Source organism: Nycticebus coucang, chromosome 18, assembly GCF_027406575.1.
Source record: "Nycticebus coucang isolate mNycCou1 chromosome 18, mNycCou1.pri, whole genome shotgun sequence".
In the NCBI taxonomy this organism is placed as follows: domain Eukaryota; kingdom Metazoa; phylum Chordata; class Mammalia; order Primates; family Lorisidae; genus Nycticebus; species Nycticebus coucang.
The window spans coordinates 32,702,005-32,727,656 of NC_069797.1; the positions used below are offsets into that span (position 1 = coordinate 32,702,005).

Sequence of the window (25,652 nt, forward strand, 5' to 3'; positions counted from 1 at the left end):
TCTACTGAAAAAGACTTTAATGTGACCAATACTTGAACCCTCCCCAAAACACTGAGAGTCTGGGGAGACTTCAGAATGCTGGGCCAGTCCCAGAGGCTGTTCCCATAGCAATCACGGGCAGGCCTTCCTTCTGGGCCACTGCAAGCCTGAGTTTCAATAAATACAATGCAAAGCGGTCTGGCCACTAAGATGGGAAGACAAAGACCCGGGGTGCAAGGAAAGGCCTGCTGTACCGTGTGTGAATACACTGTCACTGTCAAGCATGCACACCCAGGATCATGTGCACCTGCACAATCCTCACACCACATACCATCCTCACATTCACGTACACACACACACTCCTTCCTCTGACACACAAGAAACTAAGCCTGCACACAGAGATTATATATACCCGTCCCTTTCTCTCAGCATCTGGCCTAGGGCTTGGAGCTGGGGGTATCCCCTCCCAGCTCAGAGGGATGGAAATGGGTCGCTCTCACGGGCTCCGCCTGGTTGTGCCGGTCTAGGGGCTGGGTGTGGTGGAATTGACTGGGCTGAGCAGGCAGTGGGTTGTAGTGTTGGAGTGGGCCCAGGAGGGGAAGCTGTCCAGGTGGAAGATGGAGAAGCTCCAGCTGTTGATGGCCAACGTGATGACCAGCACCCCGATGATGTTGAGCAGGAATCCCGCTCGGGCCTGATGTGCAGAGAGGCAGTTTAAGCCGATGCTGAGTGGGGCCAGCCCCCTCCCTCACTTCTTCCAGGAGTCTTCCTACTAGCAATGCTCCCCTGGAAAGCCCTCCCTTTGGTCCACCCTACAGCACTAGCTGATGCCTTTGCCTTTGCTTTACTTCCAGGGCTAACAGGGAAAGGGGATGCTCCTGATGAGCTTCTAGGGTCCTGGACTTTGTTCTCCCTGAGGGTGGGTACCTGGCACCTCGTGCCTTCCCGGTGTTCCTCACCAACTTCCCTCCACCTCACACAGCTGGGGGCTGGCAGGACCTGAATGTGCTACAACTGGGGGATCCTGTCCCAACCCCTGCATATCCAGATGGGGCTCACTCTCAACACTGAGACTCTCAATGGCTCTGAGCTACGTTGTGGTTCACCAAGATGGGGAGACAGAGAAGGAAGGAGGGCCAAGGCAGTCAGGCCTCCCTGCCACTCACCATGTCAGACCCTTTGAGGCCTCCAAAAGAGAAGACAATGGCGTTGGGTGGGGTGGCCACAGGCAGCATGAAGGCCAGGGAGGCAGACAGGGTGCAGGGGAGCATGATGTAGAGAGGGTTCAGACAAATGGCCTGAGCCTGAGTGGGAGACAGTGAGGCATCCTGGAGGGAGCGGTATTGCCCCAATTCTCCTGCTTCCCCTCTCTGGAGGACAACCCCTGCCCCCAGCACACTCTATGGTCATGAACCCACCACTTCTGCCAGAGGCACAGGGTGACCTGGAAAGGGCCTCTTGACCTCTCCAGAGGGAATGAGTGTGTTGTCCTGCCTTGTGGGGTGTGGTGATGGGAGGGGCCCATAAAACGGATCTCAAAGGGGCTCCAGGGGTGTCATCAAAGGCTGCAGGAACGCACCTGGGGAGGAAGGGGCTGGGGACGCTTTGAGGAGCAATTTCACCCCATCACCTCAGGAATGACCAGACCAGGGGCTGGGGTGGGGAAGTGGGTGAGGCCACCAGCAAGCCCCATCAGAATATTCAAGGGGTAACGTCACAAGGGTGGGATGAATCAGGGGCCAGAGTGCCTCAGAGCCTAGGGCAGCTCAGGAGCCTGGAGAGAGGTGGAAACTCAGGGTCTTCTCCTGAAGAAGAGGATGTACAAAGCAGGCTACTTTGCCCAGCAGGCAGAGCCCCTGGTGGGGGCAGGCAAGAGGGCAGCTTGGAGGAGGTGTTCCTGCAGGGCCAGCTCACCATGGAGGCCACGATAGGCAGGAAGAGGGTGGTGGTGGCCACGTTGCTAGTGCACTCAGTGAAGGTGGCTACCAGGAGGCAGAGGATGACAGCAATGGCAGGAGGTGGCACACTCTCCAGTGACGTCAGCTTGTCCCCGAGCCACTTCGATAGGCCTGAGCGCTGTGGGAGAGGAGGGTGGTGTGTGAGAGGTGAGGCTGGCTCGGCCCAGAGTCCTCTGCTGAGGCTCTGGGAGGGTTCCATTATAGCTTACACCTCCCTAGTCTTCAGAGGCAAAAACAGCTCTGAAGAGAAGGTAGGACCCAGCAAGAACCAAGTGGTCCCATCTCCTGTCCTTGAAGAACAGTTGGGTGTGTGGAGAAGAGTCAAAAGAGAAATTAAGAGAGTGTGGCCAAAGTGCCTTCTTGGAAAACCTGGTGGTAGTAAAAACCTTTGACCACATTTACTGCTGCCTTCCTGATCTCTTTCAGCAAGCCTGTGGACAACCTTAGCCCTCTCCCTGCTCCCTCCAGCTCAGTGGGTTGGGGCAGAGGGGACCTTGCTCCTGGCAGGGGGGAAGTCGGGGGAGAGAATGAGGGAGGAGGGGGGCAGTCCACAGGGGCAGAAGAGCTCCGAGGTCTTGTCCAGGTCTGTGATGCCAAACGGTAAGCCCCAGGGAGGTGGGATCTTATCTCACTCAGAACTGCCAGCAGCTGCAAAGCACTTGGCAGTCAGTGGATGAACATCCCACAGCCCCAGGGGTCCCCTGCACCACTTCCTGATAAGGCAGCTGCCTCCTATCTGTGCAAGGAATGCACTCAGCTAGAACACTGAGGCCCAGGGTGCAGTTTCAGGGATTTCTCTTTCGGGTGGAGGCTCTTCTGGTCCCCAGAACCTGGCTGGGGCTGTGATGGTGGTGCCTCCTGGTGGCTGCAGCAGGCAGACCGTGTCAACCCAATGCCAACTAGTTGGGTGCTGCAGCTATTGCTTTCTCTGTCTGGCAGTGGGTGAGGGCTGGGGTAGGATGGGATTAGTTGCTGAGAATAGGACTCAACCATCAGAGAAGCCACACTAAGAAGAGGTCCCTAGGGCTGTGTTTTTTCCTCCTTCCTCAGGCAGGGCTCTAACCTAAGTCTTGTGGCTGCAGCAAAGGGGCAGGGGGGTCAAACAGGCTGAGGAGTAGGCCAGGGATCTCTTACCTCACTGCCCTTGGCCAGGGCAAAACCACCACCCAGCAAGAACACAATGTTCCAAGGCATCTTCTCATTCACTATCTTCCAATTGAGGAGGGCAGGAGGGGCCTTCAGCTTCCCTGGTTTTTCTACTCCCCAAGCAGAGAAGGATGGTCACTGAGAGCAAGCAGGCCTTTCTTTCCCTCCACTTAGGGGCTCCCTGTGCATGCAGGAGGGGCACTCTCAGTTCTGCAACGTCTCAACTTTGTCTCAGACCTCGTGCCCTTGGCAAGCCACTCCAACATCACTGAGCTTTGCCTACTCCTGCTAAGTGTGGTTGAAGGTACCTTACATGCCCAAAGGCAGGAGAGACCCTTCCCTGCCCCAGCCCAGGTGCTTACCCGGGTCCTGGATCAGCCCTGGGAACTTAGAGGGCAGGAAGAACAAAATTATGCCGATGAAGATGGCCACTGTTCCATCAGACAACATGCTGGGGGTGGGGTGGGGTGAGTAAGGAGGGCAGGTTTAGTGGCTCAGGCCTGATTAGGGTTGCAGAGTGGAGGGTGGTGGAGAGGATCCCCTCCCATAGACATGCCTGGGGAGCCCCCACCCATTTTGCACTGTGTCCCTGCTCCCTACCTTCCTTCCTGAGTATGGGAGCCCCAGGCATGCCCTCCTCCCTTCCAGGGCAATTCTCACCTGCCTCCCTTGGCCTTGGGAAAAGCCAGTTCTCCCCAGCCAGGGAAAAAGCCTGGCTCTCGGGTGAACCAGAGCAGCACCAGAAAGACAAAAAGGACAGTGACAGCCTTTTCTGCAAAGGTCATGGGGCCCAGCAGCTTGTGCTCTGTCTGGATGACATTGAAGGCAGCTTGCTTTTGTTCTTCTGACTGTCCCCTAATGCCAAAGTTCTTCCGGAAGCTGCAGGTAGAGAGGTAGGGCAGCTCATAAGGGGCCCACGTTAGGCAGGGAACAAGGGGCTCTGAGTTTCCATGCTGTAAGATTGAGGCCCTCAGTGGGCATCACAGGGTCGCTAGATCCCCCACCCGAGGTTCTGGAGGAAGAGTGGAAGACTTTTGGGGGACACAGCCCTTGTTCATCAGGCCCTGCTTATCTGCCCCAGTAAGCCCCTTCCCTCTAAGCGTTCTATGGTGTAGAGTCCTTCCTTACCCAGGATGAGGAGGATGTAGCAGCCCAACTCCGTGCCCCCTTCTGACCCTGAACCACAGCTCTCCTCCTCCAGCAGGCTTTCAGGAAATTCTCCCTTTCCTCCTTTACCTGTTTCTGGGTATCCCCTGCTAGCCTGACCCTTCCCTGCATTGTCCTCAGCCCACTTCCTTAGTAAGTGCTGCTTACTAAACTTGTGTTGACATTTAACTTTTCACTTGGGTAAATCCCAACTTCTCTGCTGGCCTCTGAGTTCCTCGAGGGCAAAGACCATGCTTCACACATCTTTGACTTCCCTGTGGTACCTGGCACTGGGCTGATCTCTTTGACTACCACCTTGACTTGTACTGGCCCCGACCTTAACCCACCTTCCTTGCGTTCGCAAGTGAATTTTCCAAATTGTAGCAACAATGCTTAAAAACTTTCAATGACTCCCCACTGCCTAGGCAGGAAGAGCAAATTACAACTCATATCATAGTAACACTCTACCACCACTCCTATCCCGTACTCCTTGTAGACTTTACTAATCAATCACAGGCTCAATTCCAAAGGAGCCTTACCAGGGTCTTCCATAATATTCAACTCAGAACTCCAAACAGAAACCAGCAACCCAGGGTTGGAAGTAGGAATGAAACCTATTTACTATTCTTGGCCTCAAAAATAAGATTTGAACTCTTCATATAGCACACAAGACCCTCCATAATCTTCCCGTCTACTTCTCCCGCTTCATGTCCTAATGCTTCGCCTTTGTGTTTCATCCCCACAGAACTAGAGTTCCCCGAAACACATCATGTCCTTTCTTGCCACTGTGCTTTATGCAAGTATTTCCTGCTGCTTGGAATGCCTTTACCCCATTCTCTATCTGACCGACTTCTAGTCCTGCAAGATTCAACTTAGGCAGTATCTCCTCCAGGGGGCTTCTGGAATCCCCACTACTCGGGGCCGAACGAGGCTTCCCATCCCCTGGGTTCCCACAGCTTCCAGGCTTCCTTCATGTCATGGTCCCCACCATATTATCACCTGTCAGACGGGCTACAAGGATGGGGACTGTGCCTAATGCCTTCTAGTACTCTCAGCGCCTAGCACAGGGCCGGGTATACTGTGGGAATACGAGTGCTTCTGTAACTGACCATGCTCAGCGCATGCTCTTTCAATACTTACCAAAGGGCTGTGAAGCATGATGGGAAGGGGCCTGACCTGGTTTTCAATCTCGCCACTGACAAATCTAGGTGTGTACCACTCCTCAAACCTTGGTTTGTTACGGGTAATACTCTCCATCCAGTAATTTCCCCAAATGGGAGTCTAAGCACAGAGAGGCCCTTGGAGGGAGATGCTTTCTTACTGGGATGGTGATTATATCATTTTCCACCTCCACCCAACTGGAAGCTCCCACGGGTAAGGGCAGGGCCTGGGTTTCTCTCACCTATGTCGCCACTTACTTGAAGCCCAGGAAGAGGGCCTGAAGCCACAGCCAGGCCAGTAGCAGCAAGATGACCATGGTGGGGAAGGCAAAGCCAAACCAAGAGGCAAAGTTCACCACGTTGTCATTTTGGGGGAAAAGCCTGGAGGAGGGTGTGAGCTGGTGTGTGATGTTGTCCCGGGAACTTCCCATCCCCATTCGCTTCCTGGTGAGAGTGCAGGACTCTTCTGCAACAGGCCACCCCATGGTACTCACGAGTTGATCTGGCCTTGTAGCACCAGGTTGGGTGTGGTGCCCGTCAGTGTGGCGATGCCCCCGATGCTGGCCGAGTAGCACACACACAGGCTCATGCCCTGGGTGAAGCGGAGCTGTTCTTGGTTTAGATGTAGCCTTGGCTTTGAGGTAGCAGGTGGGACAGGGAGGGCCTCTGTGTTATCGGAGAATAAGGGAGGGCTCAGGTAAGTGTGGGCCCAGGGCCAGCTCCAGGGGAACATAGGTGGGGCTGGCTCCATGGTGCCTTATCCATGAATAGCCCAGACCTGGGCTGGGAGGAGAGGACGAGGCTGCGTCTAGGTCTGAGTGAGCCCAGCACCCCAAGAGTCTCAGCCTGAGAGTAACTTCAGGCACCATCTGGTCCAACCTCTCTCTTGAGAGAGGAACTGAGGCTCAGAAAAGGGAAGAGGAGTATTCAAAGCACACATGAAGAATGGAGCCTAGGCTGGACATGGTGGCTCACACCTGTAATCCTAGCACTGTAATCCTAATCCTGTAATCCTGGAGGCCGAGGTGGGTGGATCACTTGAGCTCATGAGTTTGAGACCAGCCTGAGCAAGAGTGAGATTTCATGTCTACTATAAATGAAAAACTGAGGCTGGGCGCCCATAGCTCAGTGGTTAGGGAGCTGGCCACATGCACCAGGGCTGATGGGTTGAAACAAAACAGCCTGCTAAAACAAAAACAAAAACAAAAAATAGCTGGGCATTGTGCAGACACCTGTAGTCCCAGCTACTAGGGAAGCTGAGGCAAGAGAATTGCTTGAGCTCAAGAGTTTGAGGTTGTTGTGAGCTATGATGCCACAGCACTCTACCGAGGGCAACAGCTTGAGGCTCTGTCTCAAAAAAAAAAAAAAGGAAAGAAAAACTGAGGCAAGAGGATACTTGAGCCCAAGAGTTTGAGGTTGCTGTGAGCTATGACACCACAGCACTCTACCAAGAGTGACAAAGTGAGACTGTCTCAAAAAAAAAAGAAAGAAAGAAAGAAAAAAGACCCCGACTGCCTACCTAAAGTCCAGCTCTCTTCTTCCTAGGGTGACCGAGGCATCTTGGTTTTCCCAGGATAGAGGGGATTCCCAGCACATGGGACTTCACATTTTAAAACCAGGGAAGTCCCAGGCAAATCAGAACGAGTTGGTCATTACACTTCTTGCTTCTCTCTTCTCTCCCCAAAGGCTCCAAGATGACCACCCTCAACATAGCCCACCCCTGAGATCCTCCCCAGGAACCATGGGCTGGGCAGGGTCGGGCCTTATCTTTCTCACCAAGCTTGGTCACCTCCTTCTGGGGACTTTGTTCCTGGAGCTCGAAGGCAGGGTTGTTGCTGCCCTCCTCGAGGTCCTGGATGGCTTGTGTGCTTTGCAGCTGCTCCAGGACAGCGTGCGCAATGGGCACCATCATGGCCGTGGTGGCCGTGTTGCTGATCCACATAGACAGGAAGGCTGTGACCAGCATGAAGCCCAGGAGCAGCCTGAGGGTGGGCAGACAGACACACTGCGGCTCCAGCTTCCCAGGCCCAGAACGTCACCCCCCCCCCCCCCAGGTTCTCCTGCCCTGGCTTGTGGGAACTCACAGGGCAGGCCGCACCCCAGTGATGAGCAGCACACGGAGGGCGATGCGTTTGTGCAGATTCCAGCGCTCAACCGCGATGGCCACCAGCAGCCCCCCGATAAACAGGATGTTGGTGTCTGAAAGGTACTCAGTGCACACCTGGCAGAGAGGGACACGGCTGAGAGGCAGGAAGATCCTGGGTCTCTCATTGTGCCCCTGTGCATATGGGGGCACAGTCATTGACATTCCCACAAACGGCATCCCCCTGGGCTCTCAGAACCTAATGGAAATGCTCTTTGGATTATCTGCCATTTAGCCTTAACCAAGGTTTCCCTCTTGCCAAACTCACTCTCAGGAATGATTGGGGGATAATCTAACCTTATTCCATTTATATTTCAAGCCGCGGACCAGGAGATAGATAATTTAGTGCTATATCTAGAAACTAGAGCAGCAGTTCTCAAAGTGTAGTCCCTGGGCCAGCATCCTTTGCATGGCACCTGGAACTTGTCAGAAACGAAATGCAGAGACTCCCCTCCAGGTCTACTGAATCAGAAGCTCTGAGGCAGGGCGCAGTGTCTGCTTTCTCAGCCCTCCAGGTGGTTCTCACGCACGTTCAAGTTCAAGAACCATTGAACTAGCAGTACAGGAACTCTGTAGCTGACTTTCAAGGCCCTTTTCCTGGGTCTTGGGCCTTCTGCCTCCCGGGCATTAACTGGACTTAATCAGTCCCACTAACACTGGACTGTACTTGGCATGATTTCTAGCTGATTTCTTCCTCCCTGCTCTCTGCAAGCAGAGGCAGGGGCCCCTCTTCTACACACCCCAACTGTCATGATGCTTCCCATGGAAGACGGAAGACACCCCACTCTCAGCAACCCTTTCTTCTGTGGCAGGGGCTCACCTCAGAGGCGTCCATTATTCCCATCATGGGGAACAGGATGACCGGGAAGAGGGCAGTGATGGCCAGGGGGAGAACCTCAGTGCACCAGAAGAGCGCCATGAGGATGATGGCATAGGCACAGTAGGCCTCCTGCAGGTGGGAGGGCAGAGGTAGAGCCGTCAGAGGGGGCAGGCCTGTGTCCCAGAGTCAAGCCACCCCCTGCCCCATCCCTGAAACCAGGCCGTTTGTAGCAGCCTGGGGAGAACTTGTGAAACCCATGGTGATGGATTGCCAAGCCCAAGGTCCCATTTCAAAATGGAAATAAAAACTAAAGCAAGGCACTCAGCACCTTGTCTTTGACCTGGGGGAGCCCAGACATACACCAGCTACACTGGAGTCTGGAGTTGGCTATCCATCCCCATCCAGCCCCAGGGAATTGCAGGGGATCCAGGTGAGGATCCTGAGATGAGTTGGGGGCTGCCAGAGGAAGGAGTGAGACCCAGCCAGCGTGGACCCCTGCACAGCACCCTGGCCTTCCCTGGCTTTTATCACACCCTATAAGAAGGTATTTATTTGTGTGGCTATTTGGTATTTTCTCCCTCTGCTAGAAGGTGAGCCCCATGAGGACAGAATTGGTTTTGTACCATCTGGGTCCTTGGAACCCAAGACCCAGCAGGCTTTGGAGCAAATCTTGTCCGAATGAATGAATCATTGGAAAGTTTTGGGAATGGTGGAGGGTCTCCTTCCCAGCAATCCTGGTCTGGCTGCCATATTGTATAACTCCAGAGGCACCGTTTACGTTTATAAACTATATGAAAGTTTCCCCCATCCTGTTTTGAGCAGGGAATTGTGGGGCAACCTTGAGTTACAGTCTTGTGAATCTTTGGGTTCCAGAGCACCCTTTTCCCTCGTGAGGCCCTCAAGTTTAGAGAAGCTTGACCTGAGGCCTGGGAGGGGACCAGGGGCAGGCATGGAGGCTCACCTTCCATTCCTCCTTGACACTGCCTCTCCCAGGGCTGGGGAATTATTAGCCAGGAGGCCTCCGGGAGAGGGGCCTCCCCTATCTGCATCTAGGCTCTCCCTGGGCTGCTGCCTGCCCACTCTTTGTTTGCAAAAGGAAGGGGCTGCTGCTGGGGTTAGTTGGACTATGGGGCTGGTGGCCTCCCTACCTGTCCCAATGGCCCTGCCCTTGTTCTTTCCAACTGGTGCGGGCTGAGCTCCCCTCTTGGGACTTCATATCCTTAGTTACCCTAAAGCTCAGAAAGAGCAAGGAGTGGCAGGGGGTGGGAGTGGGGAAGAGTAAGCTGCTGTTTATAGGACAATTCTTGGTGCTATCATTTTTGTGATTACAGGAAAGCATAACAGCCATTAAGGTGGGTGCGGTGGTCCCATTTTATAGATGGCCTCAGAGGGTAAGTGGCTTGCTCAAGGTCACAGAACAGGGAGTGGCAGAGCCTGGAGGGAACTCAGGTAAGGCGTCTGGATTGCGCAACTCCAAGTGCCACTCAAGAGCTTTCCCTTGTATTCTATGGGACCCGTGGGATCATGCAGCATGCACAACCACACGCAGCCCCACCAAGTCCATCTGGTGGTAAGCTCTCTTTTTTTGAGACAGAGTCTCACTCTGTTGCCCAGACTAGAGTGCAGGGGCATCAGCCCAGCTCACAGAAACTTTATACTCTTGGGCTCAAGCCATCCTGCCTTAGCCTCTTGGAGTAGCTGAGACTATAGGCACCTGTCACAATGCCCAACTAATTTTTCTATTTTTAGTAGAAATAGGGTCTCAATCTTGCTCAGGCTGGTCTTGAACTCCTGGACTCAAGGGATTGTCCTGCCTCGGCCTCCTAAAGTGCTAGGATTACAAACATGAGCCACTATTCTCTTTCCACTAAAGCTCTGCCATTTCTCCTTACCCTGGACATAAGCTCATCAGCCCCAGAGGTTGGGGCTACCTTTACCCTCAACCAGAGCCCCACCCCCCTCCTCCCCCAGCAAGATTCTGCTGATTCTGATGTTTCCTCATCTGCAATGATTGAATGGCCAGTCACCCTCCCCTCGGGCCAAGGGCAGGCCAACCCCTCTGGACCCTGGTGTCCCCTACCCTGCCCACCCAGGACTCTCTGACCAGAGACAAGGAGGTGGGGCTGCGGTGGACCCTGCTGATTCTACAGAAAGCTCTGTAGAAGTCTCCTAAGGACTACTCTGTGCCAGCTGTCATGCCCTATGGGCTTCTAATGCTTTATTTCCTTCCATTTACTTGCTCTGTAAGGTAATGACTATTGTCCACATTTCACTGGTGAAAAAAGAAGAGTGCAAATAAATTTCATAAATGTCTCAAAGCCACACAAACAGCAAGCGAAGAAGCCAGACTACCTCATTCTTGGGACCCCGCTTTCACCTACACTGAGCTCAAGCCTTTGTATTTGAGGGTGTCTCAGTCCAGGCTCTCTGGGACCAGTGTGGGGTGTAGGGGGGATGAGCTCTGACTCCAAACACAGCTATCTTCCACAGGGCCTGCCACATTTTGTTGCCTGGCTCTGTTTAGTTATTTCACATTTTTTAATTTTGTATTTAAAAAATTTTTGGGGGGGGGATCAATGTCTCAAGTGCTAAGATCACAGGTGCATGCCACTACACTTGGATAGTTTTTTTAAATTGATTTTTTTGTTTTTTTTGAGACATGGTCTCACTCTGTTTCTTCAGGCTAGAATGCCCTGGAGTCAGCCTAGTTCATAGCAACCTGTGCTCCAGTGATTCTCCTGCTTCAGCCTCCCAAGTAGGTGGGACTATAGGCACCCACCACAATACCCAGAGAATTTTCCTATTTTTAGTACAGATGAGATCTCATTCTTGCTCGGGCTGCTTTTGAACTCCTGACCTCAAGGGATCCTTCTGCCTCACCTTCTGGAATGCTAGGAATTCAGGTGTGAGCCACTGCTCTCCACTGTGTTGCTCAGGCTAGTCTTGGACTCCTGGACTCAAGCAGTCTTCCCACCTCGGTCCCCCAAAGTGCTAGGATCACCACTCGACCAAGGTGAGTGCATTGACTACAATGCACCCAACCAAGTTGCTTCACTTTTGAGACCCCATTTCCACACTCCAGAGGGGAGTTGTTAATCAAATCTGCCTCTGAGAGCTCCAGCGTGTTTAATATATGGCTCACCCATCTACCCTTTACAAGTATGGTGGGTCCTTTTCTGAATATGCATATGAATCAAAACCCAAAATCTGGGGCGGAGCCTGTGGCTCAGTCGGTAAGGCGCCGGCCCCATATACCGAGGGTGACGGGTTCAAACCCAGCCCCGGCTGAACTGCAACCAAAAAAAAAAAAATAATAGCTGGGCGTTGTGGCGGGCGCCTGTAGTCCCAGCTACTCGGGAGGCTGAGGCAAGAGAATCGCTTAAGCCCAGGAGTTGGAATTTGTTGTGAGCTGTGTGATGCCATGGCATTCTACCGAGGGCCATAAAGTGAGACTGTGTCTCTACAAAAAAAAAAAAAAAAAAAAAAACCCAAAATCTGTCTCAAAGTTCCATCCAGAAGCTTTCCCTAACCCTGGCAGCTGTGGCCCTGTGTCCCCATCCCACCTCCTGGGCAGTGCTGACTTGTTTGTCCTGGATCATGGGATTCTTACCAAGGGCATGGAATTCTAAGAGTTTATGAAGTTAGATGGGAAAACTATTTCATCTATTCACTAACATTTAACCAAGGTTATGATGATAGACAACTAAATCATAACAGTGCTAATGGTGACTTTGTCTCAGATAGTTGATTGTGGCTCTCAGTAGTGGCTATCTGCCCAGATCAGCTGTTGCTGTTATCTTAGAACATATCTCAATATAATATTTACAGCCATCACTATTATGAAATTATGGCACTTATACACTAGATCTGGCTTCATGTGCTAACAAGGAAACACATATTTCAGAATTGCAATGTATTTTTTCATATTTTTATAACTATATTTCAGAATCATTTGTTTCCATGTTAATCCTGTGCATTTTATTTTGTGCATTTCAAAACAATATTTGGAGAAAGGCAAAACTGACACTCAGGGAGGCCTACTGTTGCCTTGTTGAAGTTTGTTGAATCTTAGAAGGTCTAAGTTTGAGGTTAGGGAGCTGTCAGTGTTCTGAGAGGCCCCCGTGGCCCGCCTGTTGGCCACTCCTGTTGGCCAGAGCTCTTGAGATCCTTTCCCCTTGGGCCCACAATATGTCTGATTACAAGATCAGCATCTAGGCTCCGGAAGTGGCAATTTGGGGATCAGACCTGTCCTTCGAGGCCACCCTAGTTCTCTGCTTTGCAGCTGAGCCTATGATTTGCCCAAGCTCAGCTGGCAGCCTGTGACGTAAGACCCATCTGGCTTACACGCTGGCCACTGGCAGCTCCTCTGGGCTGCTGTACTGCACAAGTCCAGGGGCGCCACACACGTATGGAGTTGTGCAAGGCACAGCTCTCCTGGCTGTCTGTGACAGCCCTGCCTAGAGCTCAGAAACCAGCAGGAAAGCATCTTTTCCTGGTGGCCAGTGCTTGTCTTTCTGCCTCCATCACTACCTCCTCCTCCAGGCCAGCAGGGTACCTATCTGTTCCTTGGCTGTAGCATTTACTCTCCTCTCAGTCAGTCTATTTATGCACTCCTAAAGACGAGGTCTGAGCCTCTTTCCCCTCTGTGTCCCAGCCCATCACTCTTTAGCTGGTGTTGGCCTGGGTTTGTAAATCCTCCTTTCCCAGGGGTGCCACCCTTCTCCTCCTCCCAGGCAGTCCCTACAATGGAAGCTTGCTGGGGACAGCCCTGGGCCTCCCACCTGTTCACCAGACACTCATTCCATAAATGCGCTTTCTGGGCCACGCCCCCAGTCCTGCTAATCCTACCCCTCAAATACTCCCATGTACAACTCTCTAGCTCTGGGCCACTAGGCTGGGCCAAGCCCCAACATCTGTGACCAAGACTCCTGTAAAAGTCTCCTTATTCATTTCCCAGTATCCTCTCCTCCCCCTGAAATCCCACCTCCTTACTTTAGCCAGAGTGATCAGAAGGTGCGAATCTGTTTATTTTGCCCTCCTCTACCCCAACACATGCACTCACCTCACAGCAGCTCAGACTTCCTCAGGGGCTTCCTACTACTGTCAGGAACCTAAGTTAAGGTCTGTCTGCGCCTCCTGTTTTAACACTCTCCTCCTTGCTTTCTCTACTCCAGCCTCACCCTCCCTCTTCAGGTTCTTCAAATACTTCCTCCTCCCTCTGGCCACAGGGCCTTTGCACATGATTTCCTCTCTCTAGACCTTTCTTCCCTTCCTACTTTGCCTAGTTGGTGTCTACTTAATCTTGGGATCTCAGCTCAAGTATTCCCTTTTCAGGAAAGCCTCCCTGACTTCCAGGCTGGGATATAGTGCCCATTTGTCATGCCCTAAGCCCTTGTATATCTTCTGGATAGCACTCTTCACAGTCTGTAATTAAACGTTTAGTTTTATGAGCTGAATGAAGAGCATCAGTCTCTCTTGTCAGTCTGTGCTCTCCAGGAAGCAGAGTTAGAGTCTGTTTCTTCTCACCCCAGCTTGCCTGGCACTTGTCTCTAGGGACAAGAGTGGATGCAGGTGGGCCCTAGGGACATAGACATGACTTGGGCCCAGCTCTGGTCCTCACGGGGTCTGAGTGCCTATGCAGGCTGGCCTGGAGGGTGGGCTGCCTGCAAAGGACAGAAGAGATGAACCCTCAGAGGGGCTTCCAAACTCTAAGGCTGACAGCCTACTTCCAAGGGAAAGCACAAATCCAGGGGTCAGAAAAGCAGTCCCCTCAGCTTTATTGCTGTGTGTCCTTGGGTAAGTTAATTAACCTTTCTCAGCTTTTTGAATAGGAAATATCAATCATTTCCACTTACCTCCTTTATGCAGTTTCTTTATCTACATACGAGGATAAGAGAAAAGTAACCCCCTTAGCTGGGTTACTGTGCAGGTGAAGAGAGCCAGCAGATGTGAATATGTAGGAATAAATTTTAAAGCACTGTACCCTGTAAGCAGATGGCAGAGTTGTTGCTGGTAAAGAATTGTGCCCTGGACTGCTGGGAGACTAGGGTCAATGTGTGGAGATTAAGACACACATGGAAATGAAGGTGCCAGAGAGTCCAGGCCGATTGCGGACCTTGGGTGTATAGTAGATGTGGGACCTGAGGGCACCATGGCCTCTGCCTGTTACTAGCACAGCCTAGCCTGCGGCTGCCAGGCACAGTAAGTAGGCCCAGTCTCAAAGGCATCATAATCTTCCTCCTGAAGATTGAAGGTTAACTCAGGGGTGGGGATGGCTGGCACACAGTGAGCCACTCCTACTGCCCCTCTGCCCCTGCCAAGTGGGGATACTGCTGGCAGTGGACAACCTTGTGCCCTGGGAACAAGGTGAGGTCCTAAGTGGCAGCCTGCCAAGTACCACTGCAAGGGAGAGACCAGATAAATGGGAGCTCAAAGGAGAAGAGGCCCCCTTCCCTGAGTGTCCTCATGTATGGGCTGAGGAAGGCTGAGAGGGGACATTGATCGGGTGCTGAGGGTTGAGCAGCAGTTCAGTCAGTGGGAAAAAGGGGTTCAGGTGGGGAGGAAGCACAGAGGGGACAGAATGAGGCATAGAAGATCAAGATGCATTCTTGGAGGAGCCCTGTATGTCCTGAGAGGGATCTAGGATTTTATAAGGAAAACAAGGATGAAAGGGTGTAGGCCCTTGATGGGTTTTAAGCACAGAAAGTGGCATAGTCAGATTAGGGAGTTTTATTAAAAGATTACACTGATACTACCGTATGTGATTTAAAAAATACACGTGCACAAGTGTTTGTGTATACTGAGGGAAATCTCTGATTTAGGGGTTCTTATACTTTTTGTATACCAGGACCCCTGTGGCCACCTGATGAAGGCTTCTAGTGTCTCAGAATAATGTTTGTTTTTTTCTTTAATTTTTTGGGTTTTTTGAGACAGAGTCTCACTTTGTTGCCCTGGCATCATAGTTCACAGCAACTTCAAACTCTTGGGCTCATGCAATCCTCTTGCCTCAGCCTCTCAAATAGGTGGGACTACAGTCACCTGCTATAATGCCTGGTTCGTTTTTCTACTTTTAGTAAAGATGGGGTTTCATTCTTGCTCAGGCTGGTCTTGAACTGAGCTCAAGTGATCCACTCACTGTGGTCTCCTAGAGTTCTAGGATTACAAGCATGATTCGGTAGGCCTAGAATAATGTTTTTATTTATTTATTTTTTTAAGACAGTCTCACTCTGTCGCCCTGAGTAGAGTGCTGTGGCATCATAGCTCAAAGAACCTTAAATTCTTGGGCTTAAGCAATCCTGTTGCTTCAGCCTCCTGAGCAGCTGGGACTATAGGCGCCCACCACAACACCTAGCTAGTTTCTCTAGTTTTGGTAGAGACAGAGTCTTGACCTTGCTCAGGCTGGTCTTGAACTCCGGAGCCAAGGCAATCCACCACACCAGCTATTTTTTTGTTGCAGTTATCATTGTTGTTTAGCAGGCCTGGGCCACGTTCAAACCTGCCAGCCTCGGTGTTATGTGGCCGGTGCCCTAACCACTGAGCTACGGGCGCCGAGCCATATTTGTCTATTTTTTGAGACAGAGTCTCACTTTGTCACCTTTGGTAGAGTGCCATAGCATCATAGCTCACAGCAACCTCAAACTCTTGGGCTCAAGTGATCCTCTTACCTTAGCCTCCCCAGTACCTGGGACTACAGGCATCTACCACAATGCCTGGCTATTTTTTAGAGACTGGGTCTCGCTCTTGCTCAAGCTGGTCTCTAACTCTAACTCCTGAACTCAAGCAATCTACCTGCCTCCACCTCCCAGAGTACTAGGATTACAGGCATGAGCCACCATGTCTGGCCAGAATAATGGTTTTAAATACACTAAATAGGTTGGGTATGGTGGCTCACACCTATAATCCTAGTATTCTGGAAGGCAGGGGTGGGAGTATCACGTGAGCTCAGAAGTTCAGACCAGTCTGAGCAAGAGTGAGACCTCATCTGTACTACAAATAGAAAAATTAGCCAAGTGTGACAGCAAAGGCATGTAGTTCCAGCTATTATGGACGCTGAGGCAGAAGGATGGCTTGAACCCAGGAGTTTAAGGTTGCTGTGAGCCAGGCTGACGCATGGCACTCTATCCTGGGCAACAGAGTGAGACTATTACAAAAAAAAAAGAAAATACATAAGACTACAAAGATAACCAAGTACTGTGTATTGAAGTACAGTTCCTAAAATATGAAAAAAGTGCCAGGCGCAGTGGTTGTGTGTCCGTAGTCCCAGTAATTAAGAGGCTGAGGTGGGAGAATTGCTTGAGCCCAGGAGTTTGGAGATAGCCTGGGCAATATAGTGAGAGCTTATCTCAAAAATAAAAAAAACCCAAACCAAAATCCAACAAAGATATGATAAAGTGCTGAAGTGATAAAATCCTTTCCAGGAATAATAGGCACAGGCCTTAATACCTTTGAGGATTGACTATAAAGAGGGTACAATGGACAGTTCACATTTTAAAATCTATCTGGCATGGCTGGGCGCCTGTGGATCAAGCGGCTAAGGCACCAGCCACGTACACCTGAGCTGGCGGGTTTGAATCCAGCCCGGCCCACCAAACAACAATGACAGCTGCAACGAAGAAATAGCCAGGCATTGTGGCGGGCACCTGTAATCCCAGCTACTTGGGAGGTGGAGGCAGGAGAATCGCTTGAGAGCAGGAGTTGGAGGTTGCTGTGAGCTGTGATGCCACGGCACTCTACTCAGGGTGACAGCTTGAGGCTCTGTCTAAAAAAAAAAAAAAATCTATCTGGCAACTTTTGCAGCAACCAGCTCAGAAGCCAGACCACAGCCTCTGCAGCAGCAGGTCCTAAGCAGTTAGGATTGCTCAATGACTGTCAACTCCTCTCATTTTTGCCCCACTCTCTCTACTCCCAGTTCCAACTCAGTATCAAACCAGAAAGCCAAGTCTATTCCCCCAACCAAGCACACAGGGCACTCAGCTTCCAGGAAGCCATCTACTGCTTCCCCCACCAACAGCCCTCTGTCCACTCAAATACTTCCCCACCCTTCTGCCTGCATTTGAGGTGCTGCCAAACATAGGTGATGGTGGCCGACTCTCTTCCTATCCTTTGCATGTTCTCATTTGGGTGATCTTCATTTATGTGTGCCCTTTAAAGTGAATGACTTTGTTGCACCATCTTCTGTTCTAAGAGGCCAAAGGAAGATAATGGATTTCTGAGTGTCGGACAAAACAAAAGTTGGTGGAAGAGTCCTGACAGCCCAGTTTGGGCCAGGGCCAGGCCCACCTGCATCCACTAAAGAGCAAAACGTAAGCTGAAAGGACGGTGCACCGTCATTCCCACCCTCCTCTCTGCCGCGTTATATCCGGGAAACGTGACTGTTGAAGACATTTCCTTACTCTCCCCTCGATGGGCTCCACCTACGAGGTGCTGATAAGGGGCAGCATGATTTAGTAATCTGGGGCAAAGTCCCAACGGGGTAACCTTCTCTCCACCCCAGGAATCCCCAAGATTAGAAGAAGACTGGTTCCTTCTTCTAATCCTACTTCAGGGACCCCTAGCTCCATTCCACACAGCCCCAGGCTCTGCTTGGGGCTACACTCAAGGACACACTCACTACTCTGCACGACCAGATATGCCTTCCTGTTTCACAGGTGGCAACATCTGAGGCCCTGGGGAGGACAAGTGTTTGAACAGAGCTAAGGAGACATGTACTCAATGCCCAAGGCCAGTCTGTGTTTTCAGATGAGAGGTAGGGGACGAAGGGATCATCTGTGTCTTGAGCCTGAGGTTCATACTCTGTGTATGTGGGTTACCTCACCTTCACATGAGCGCCTTAGTGCAGAGAGGGTTTGGAGAGGCTCAGGCAGGTCACGTGGCTGTACACACTGCAGAATCGATTTGAACTCATATCTGTCTTCAAAATCCCTGTTTTGTTTGCTGGACTCTGCTATCTCAACCTCTCAAGAGGTAGAAGTGGGCCCCGTAACAGAGGTCCAAATCCCTCGTACAGTCTTCAGGCCCACAGTGAGTCATCAAATCCTCCTCTGCCTCTGGGGTTCAGGAATTGCTTGCACTAAGGCTGTTTTGATTACACGGATTTTTAAAATGAACACATAACGTTCTTGTATTCTAGGAGTGGAGGTGATTCAGATCAAGAAATTCTGCTTTCTCGGCCGGCGCAGTGGCTGACCCCTGTAATCTTAGCACTCTGGGAGGCCCAGGCGGGTGGATTGCCTGAGCTCACTGTTTCAAGACCAGACCAAGCAAGAGCAAGACCCTGTCTCTAAAAACAGCCAGGCGTTATGGTGGTTGCCTGTAGTCCCAGCTACTCAGGAGGCTGAGCCCAAAAGTTTGAGGTTGCTGTGAGCTATGACACCACAGCATTCTACCAAGGGCAACAAAGTGAGACTCTCAAAAAAAAAAAAAGAAATTCTACCTTCTCCTCTTACTATAAATACAATATTGATTACATCTGAGCTCTGGCCACCATTGTGCCATTGGGAGACTATTTGAGTGGCAAGAGGCATTTGCAGTTTTGACTCTAACTTATTAGCTGTTTGATCCTTGAGTGAGTTATTTATCCCTCAATACCCATAGCACAACATCCTCATCCCTCCCCCTGGCCTTGTTGGGCTGACATTGGCTGACTTCTCTCTTCATCTCTATAAACTTGATGTGGGCAATCCTGTCCTCACTCAGGCCCCCGAAGCCACACTGGCCTGGGCTGACCCTTCACTATGCCAAGATCACCCCTATCCTTAGGCCTTTGTACTTGCTGTGCGATCACCCAGAGCTGTGCTTGGCTGACTCTTATTTGCCATTCTGGTCCTTGGGTAAGTAACACCTCCTCAGGAGGTCTTCCCTGACCACCTCATCTAGAGCAGCCCATCCCCGAACCATAGTTACAGCCCAGTGTATTGTTTCTGGCAGGCACAGTACATTGTGTGTGTTCCCATCCCTCCCACCCCCAGGAAGGCAAGCTCCCTTAAATCCTCTTCCCAACACACATGAACAGTACCTGTCCCATAGCACCGAGCTCTGTGTTCACTAATGAGTGAATGAATGGATGAAAGTAAGGTTTCTACACACCGATCGATGGTGCTTCTTCAGTGTCTGGCCGCGAGGATAGGGGGCAGAAAGAAGACTTCAGGCCCTGTTACTCCTCATCTCCTGGGACCACCAGAGAATGACTAGCATTTCAGGGGTTCTGCTGCCATTTGTCTAACTTACCCTACTATTTCCAACACCTACACTTTTCCTCCCGTGATTCCCTTCACTTGTTCTGTTGATGCTTTTGACTTCAAATCTCACCTAGCAAGGCCCAACTCGAACACCACTTATTATTTCAGGTTCTCCCTTGACTCAGTTGAAGAATTTGCTCCCTCTTCTGATCTGTGCAGGCTTCTGGCTATACCTCTCTGTGTCTATACACTGTCTTTTCCTCTAGACTGTGAGCAAATTGAGGACAGAACATCTGTATTCCTTTTAAGTAACTCCTGGCACAGAGCAAGAATTCAACAGATATCCTGAACTGAAGTGTGATGGAAGGACTGGCTGATGGCTGGATGGTCATGAAGGAGGATGGCCTGAGAGGTATGGGACACGGCATAGTCTCATGCAGAGACTCATGCAGAGACCCCAGTCCTGGTTCCAGGCTAAATTTTTTTTTCTAGCTGGGATTTTTATAGCAGATTATATCTCCACTGTGGGCTTAGGTTCAGATGTCTGTAAAATGGAGTTAGTAACAATAGCCTCATGGTACCGCACCAGGTTTTGCAAGAAATAAGTGAGCTATGGGTGGTGCCTGTGGCTCAGTTGGTGGGGCGCCAGCCCCATATGCCGAGGGTGGCAGGTTCAAACCCAGCCCCGGCCGAACTGAGACCAAAAAATAGCTGGGCGTTGTGGCGGGCGCCTGTGGTTCCAGCTGCTCGGGAGGCTGAGGCAAGAGAATCGCTTAAGCCCAGGAGTTGGAGGTTGCTGTGAGCTGTGTGAGGCCACGGCACTCTACCAAAGGGCCATAAAAGTGAGACTCTGTCTCTACCAAAAAAAAAAAAAAAAAAAGAAATAAGTGAGCTAATGCTTTGAAGTGCCTAGCACAATGCATATCACATGAAATATACTCAATAAATACCAATACTATTATCATGAATGCAGATATGAGCCTAGTCTGGGGCTCCCCCTTCCCACTTCGGGGGCCAGGGCCATGGTGCTTGGTGTGGGGATTCATCACAGAGAGCAGAGATTCAATAGGGATGCAGAACAGGGTCGTCTTTGCCCACGTTACTTTTCTTCTTTCCCTCCCTCCCTCCCTCCCTCCCTTCCTTCCTCCCATAAGCATTTTTTGAGCATCTACTTTGTGCCAGGCACTGGGGATTCTGCATGGAAAAAGCCAAAGTTCCTGCCTTCATGGAGCTTGCATTCTAGCACAGGAAGTCAGAGAAGAAGTTGGAAGTAAGTAAACACATAATTTCAAATAGTGCATGTCCTATCAATAAAATAACAGGGGTATGTAATGAAGAATGAATGGGGTTTTTCAGAGGAGGCTTTACTGAGGAGATGGATTTCAGCTGAAACCTAAGGAATGAGAAGGCAGCATCTGGGAAGAGAAAAATCCAAGCAGGGAATGGGCCATTTGAGGAGCAGAAGGACAGATGGTGAGGACTGAGAGGTGGGGCATTGAGGATGGAGTCCGAGGGGTCCAGAGCTGAGCCTTGGGGACCTGGTTGCCTTAAGAAGTTTGAGTTTTGGCTCTGCACCCATAGCTCAGCAGTTAGGGCGCCAGCCACATAAACCAAGGCAGGCAGGTTCGAACCCAGCCCTGCTAAACAACGACAACAACAACAAAGAAAATAGCGCAGGCTCAGTGCCCGTTGCACAGTGGTTACAGCACCAGCCACATACACCAAGGCTGGTGGGTTCGAATACAGGCCTGGGCTGGCTAAATGACAATGACAACTGCAACAAAAAATAGCCGGGTGTTGTGGCAGGCGCCTGTAGTCCCAGCTCCTTGGGAGGCTGAGACAAGAGAATCACTTGAGCCCAAGAGTTAGAGGTTGCTGTGAGTTGTGACACCACAGCACTCTATTGAGGGTGACATATTGAGACTCTGTCTCAAAAAAAAAAAAAAAAAAAAGAAGTTTGAGTTTTATTCTAAGCTTGTCAGGAATCCAGTGTAGGTTTTAGTCAGGGTGGTGACGTGATGTTCTGTTTTTTTTGTTGTTGTTGTTGTTGTTTGTTTGTTTTTGTAGAGACAGAATCTCACTTTATCACCCTCGGTGAGCGCAGTGGTGTCACAGCTCACAGCAACCTCCAAGTCCTGGGCTTTGGCGATTCTCTTGCCTCAGCCTCGTAAGTAGCTGGGACTACAGGTGCCTACCACAATGCCTGGCTATTTTTTTTGTTGCAGTTTGGCCGGGGCTGGGTTCGAACCCGCCACCCTCGGTTTATGGGGCCGGTGCCCTACCCACTGAGCCACAGGCGCCGCCCTTGTTTGTTTGTTTTTTTTTTTTTGAGATAGCATCTCACTCTGTTGCCCTAGGTAGAGTGCCGTAGAATTATCATAGCTCACAGCAACCTCAAACTCTTGGACTCAAGCAATCCTCTTGCCTCCCAAGTAGCTGAGACTATAATTGTCCACTACAATATCTGGCTTTTTTTTTTTTTTTGTAGAGACAGAGTCTCACTTTATCACCCTTGGTAGAGTGCTGTGGCGTCACACAGCTCACAGCAACCTCCAACTCCTGGGCTTAGGTGATTCTCTTGCCTCAGCCTCCCGAGGAGCTGGGACTACAGGCATCCGCCACAACACCAGGCTATTTTTTTGTTGCAGTTTGGCCGGGGCTGGGCTTGAACCCGGCACCCTCGGTATATGGGGCTGGCGCCCTACCCACTGAGCCACAGGCACCGCCCTATTTTTTTTTTGTTTTTAGTAGAGATGGGGACTGGTTCTTGCTCAGGCTGCTCTCAAACTCCTGAGCTCAAGCGATCCACCGTCCTTGGCCTCCCAGAGTGCTAGGATTACAGACGTGAGCTACTGCGCCTGGCCACGATGTGCTGTTTTGAAAAAATGGTGTATGGCTGTTGGGTGAAGTGTGATCTCAGGGTGAGGGAGGGACAGGTAGGAACTTAGCAGGGAGACAGTGAAAGGCAGGGGGGTGACTCCATTCAGAGTATTCTGGGGATATCAAGTGATAGGGAGCTGCTGATGTGTGTGGAAGGGAAAGAAAGAGGAATCAAGAATGACTCTGGCTCGGGGCCTGTAGCTCAGTGGCTAGGGTGCCAGCCACACACACGGGAGCTGGCAGGTTCAAATTCAGCCCGGGCCTGCCAAACAATGACAACTACAACCAAAAAATAAAAATAGCCGGGCATTGTGGCGGGCACCTGTAGTCCCAGCTACTTGGGAGGCTGAGGCAAGAAAATCACTTGAGCCCAAGAGTTTGAGGTTGCTGTGAGTGGTGACACCACGGTACTCTACTGAGGGTGACAAAGTGAGACTCTGTCTCAAAAAAGTAAAATAAAATAAAATAAAGAATGAATCTGAGGTTTTAGCTAGCACAACGAGGTAGATGGCCAAAGCATTGCGTGGTAAGACCGTAGAAGAGCCAGCTGGAGAAGATGGGCTGTCAGAGTTTTGATTGGGATGTAGAAAAGCGTGTACTGCATACAAAGAAAATATGCAGAGGCAGGAGGTGGCTAGTGGTTGTTGGATAACACAAATTTTGAGGTTAGGGCTGGGATACCCGATGGCAACTTGGTCAGCACAGAGACACCATAAGATCACCCCGAGGCAGGAGTGGAAGACCTCAACTTTCAGAGTCAGATGGAGGAGCCAGGAAAGGTGCGAGGAAAACCAGGAGGAGGCATCACCAAAGCCAAGAGTAGACAGCAGGGCAAAAAGGGAGTCACAAGCTTTGACAAATGCTGCTGAGGGGTTGAGGAGGTGGGAGGTGGAACAGGGTTTTTGTCACGTGAAAGCTGATGGGAATCTGAGTCTTGAGGGTGGGAGCTGTCTCAGGAGAGAAGTGCATTTGTAGTATAGATGATGTACAGAAGCTTTTCATATATATATATAGAGAGAGAGAGTGCCCAGCGACAGAAAGCAATCTCTAAAGGGAATGTTGGATTGAAGGAGAGTTCCTGTTGTTTCCATATGCTGGTGGGAGAGAGAAGGCAGACAGGGAAAAATTGATCATGCAGGGGAGAAAGAGAGGATAATTGCAGAAGCAAAGTCCTACAGAGGGGCTGGCCTCTCACAGACAGGACAAGAGTCAGCATAGGGTCGTGCCTGCGGCTAAAGGAAGGGAGAGGGAAGACGTAGGCTCCTAACACATCCTACCAAAAGGCATGGCTTCCAGGATTGACCCAGGTTTTCCTGTGTGACTTGGGCAAATTACTGAATCTTTCTAGGCTGTGCTTTCTCAGTGAGGGGAAGAAGGAAGTAGAAATCATGGTCCCTGCCTGGCTTTCGTCCTGGGGTTAACATTCTTGCCCCAGCCTTCTGATGGGTCCCCAGCAGAGAGATGGTACGCCTTTAGCTTGAGATGAAGGTCATCACAGAGGTCAGGTAGGCCTTGCCACCAGGTGTCAAGGGTCCAGGGGCTATGCCATTACCAACCCCAACCCCTCACCCCTTTGAGACACCATGAACAAAAAAGACTGCCTTGATTTCCTTATCTGTGAAAAAAGGAAGAAGATGGCTAGATGGGCAGGGCTGGGTCCAGGGCCACGATTCTGTTTCAACCTTTAGGAGGCAACAGGGTAAAGACAGCACAGGCTTCAGAGCCAGAACATACCCCAGCCATGTGATTTGCCAGGGGCAGACGTAATGTGACACTTGAGCTTCAAGGCCCTCTTCCTAGACCCTTCCCAAAGTTCCAAGTTAATTTCAGATTCATAATTTTGTGTTCTTTTTCTTATAGAGGAGGGCTCCAACACGTATAATTCAAGCTCCACAAAACCACGATCTGCCCTGGGACTTTGAGCAAATGACTTAGCCTCATTTTCCCCATCTGTAAAATGGGACGGTCAGACCTGCCTCTTAAGATAGGGGAAAGAATTACTAAGGGCCTGGTTCAGGGTGGGCAGTAGGGACTCAAATTAATGAGAGATAAAGTTATGCCTTCTTCTGGGGGCAGGGGAAGAGGCAGTGGCACCTGGCTGGGCCCCCGGTTCCCCATCTACCCCGAGAAGAGTTTCTGTGCTGTCCACTGGCAGCGGTCCCCTTTTCCCATTCCAACCCCTCCCCCTCAAAAGACTTGGTCCTTGAGGTCGCAGGTGAACTCATTCTCTTTCTGCTTACGCTCTTACAGACACAAACTGCCCAAAGCCAGCTTTCTCCTGCTGTCCTTCCCTGCCCCTCCAAACCTTGCTATGCCCTCCTGGTCCCCACTGAGCCCAGCCCAGGTCTGGGTGTGCCCACCCAGTGGGCAGACCAACTTCACCTGCTCCCTCCTGAATCTCCCTTGTGGACTAAACTGGCTTCCTGTTCCCCAAGGCAGCAGATTTCAAATGCAAGCAATTCACACTGGGCTCCCATTACTGGGTGCTGAGCAAAAGCCCCATTTGACCTCTTACCACTCAGCCCACAAAAGGACCAGGAGGTTGTATCCTCACCTTCAGGACAGGGAGGTAAGGAGTTATGCTGGCTCCCGAGGATGCCCGGCCCTGGCCCAGACAGTCCTTCTCCTACCCCCTGGAGTTATCTGTGCCCAGATGGCCAAGTCCTTACCTTTGTGGAGACGAGAATAGGCAAAGGGAGCAGGAAAATGGGCAGGAAGAACGTGATCAGGTAGGAGCGATAGGCCCACAGGCCCTGCCAACAGGTGGCCATCGCGTGGGCCAACTAGGGCTTCTAGAACCGCCTCCGGGAGCTAGGGAACACGAGGACCAAAGATGCAGCCCAGCCGGCCCGTAGCAGGGCAGGCTTATTTAAAGCCAATGGAGCGTTAACCATTGACCCACTCTGGCAATCAGAGTGTTTTTGGAGTCCAGGAGGTGAGAGTAAGGAGGAGGGACCTTTGGGAGGAGTAAAGATCAGGAAAGGAGTGGGGAGGGAGGGGGAAAAGACCAAGAAACAAAAGCTTTAGGTTCCTCCAGGAAGTTAAGTCCAGAGTTAACTCCTGTTCAGAGAGGCTGCTGAAGGCAGGGCTGGAGAGCTGGGGAAGGAAGGGCCTGGGAGAGCCCACCAGCTGGCCTGCAGGCAGCCCCCAAACCTCTCCCCAACCTGCCCTTCCTCTGTCCTTTTATTCCCTAAAGCCAAGTTTTCAGCTGAGCAGGTTATACAGGTTCCTGGATAGTGCGGC

The 25,652-nt window shown here is 51.2% G+C and overlaps 1 protein-coding gene across 3 annotated transcripts; it reads right to left on the reverse strand.

Annotated features, from left to right (window-relative positions):
• Nucleotides 1-25,272, reverse strand: SLC13A2 (solute carrier family 13 member 2). 3 transcript variants are annotated; one of them, XM_053568275.1, is made up of 12 exons: nt 25,079-25,272; nt 8,353-8,481; nt 7,474-7,610; nt 7,166-7,371; nt 5,884-6,055; nt 5,648-5,770; nt 3,744-3,962; nt 3,446-3,534; nt 3,072-3,193; nt 1,894-2,055; nt 1,146-1,283; nt 1-673 (listed from the first exon to the last, which is right to left on the reverse strand). In XM_053568275.1, exons 1-12 carry the CDS (start codon nt 25,178-25,180, stop codon nt 503-505), a joined length of 1,770 nt encoding a protein of 589 aa, XP_053424250.1. In that variant the 5' UTR covers nt 25,181-25,272; the 3' UTR covers nt 1-502. The 3 variants fall into 3 exon arrangements, 2 of the variants coding, with proteins under 2 accessions (XP_053424250.1, XP_053424251.1); XR_008375456.1 differs by lacking the exon at nt 1-673 and having other exon boundaries at nt 1,398-2,055; XM_053568276.1 differs by lacking the exon at nt 1-673 and having other exon boundaries at nt 1,151-1,784.
• Nucleotides 25,273-25,652: the final 380 nt, after the last annotated feature.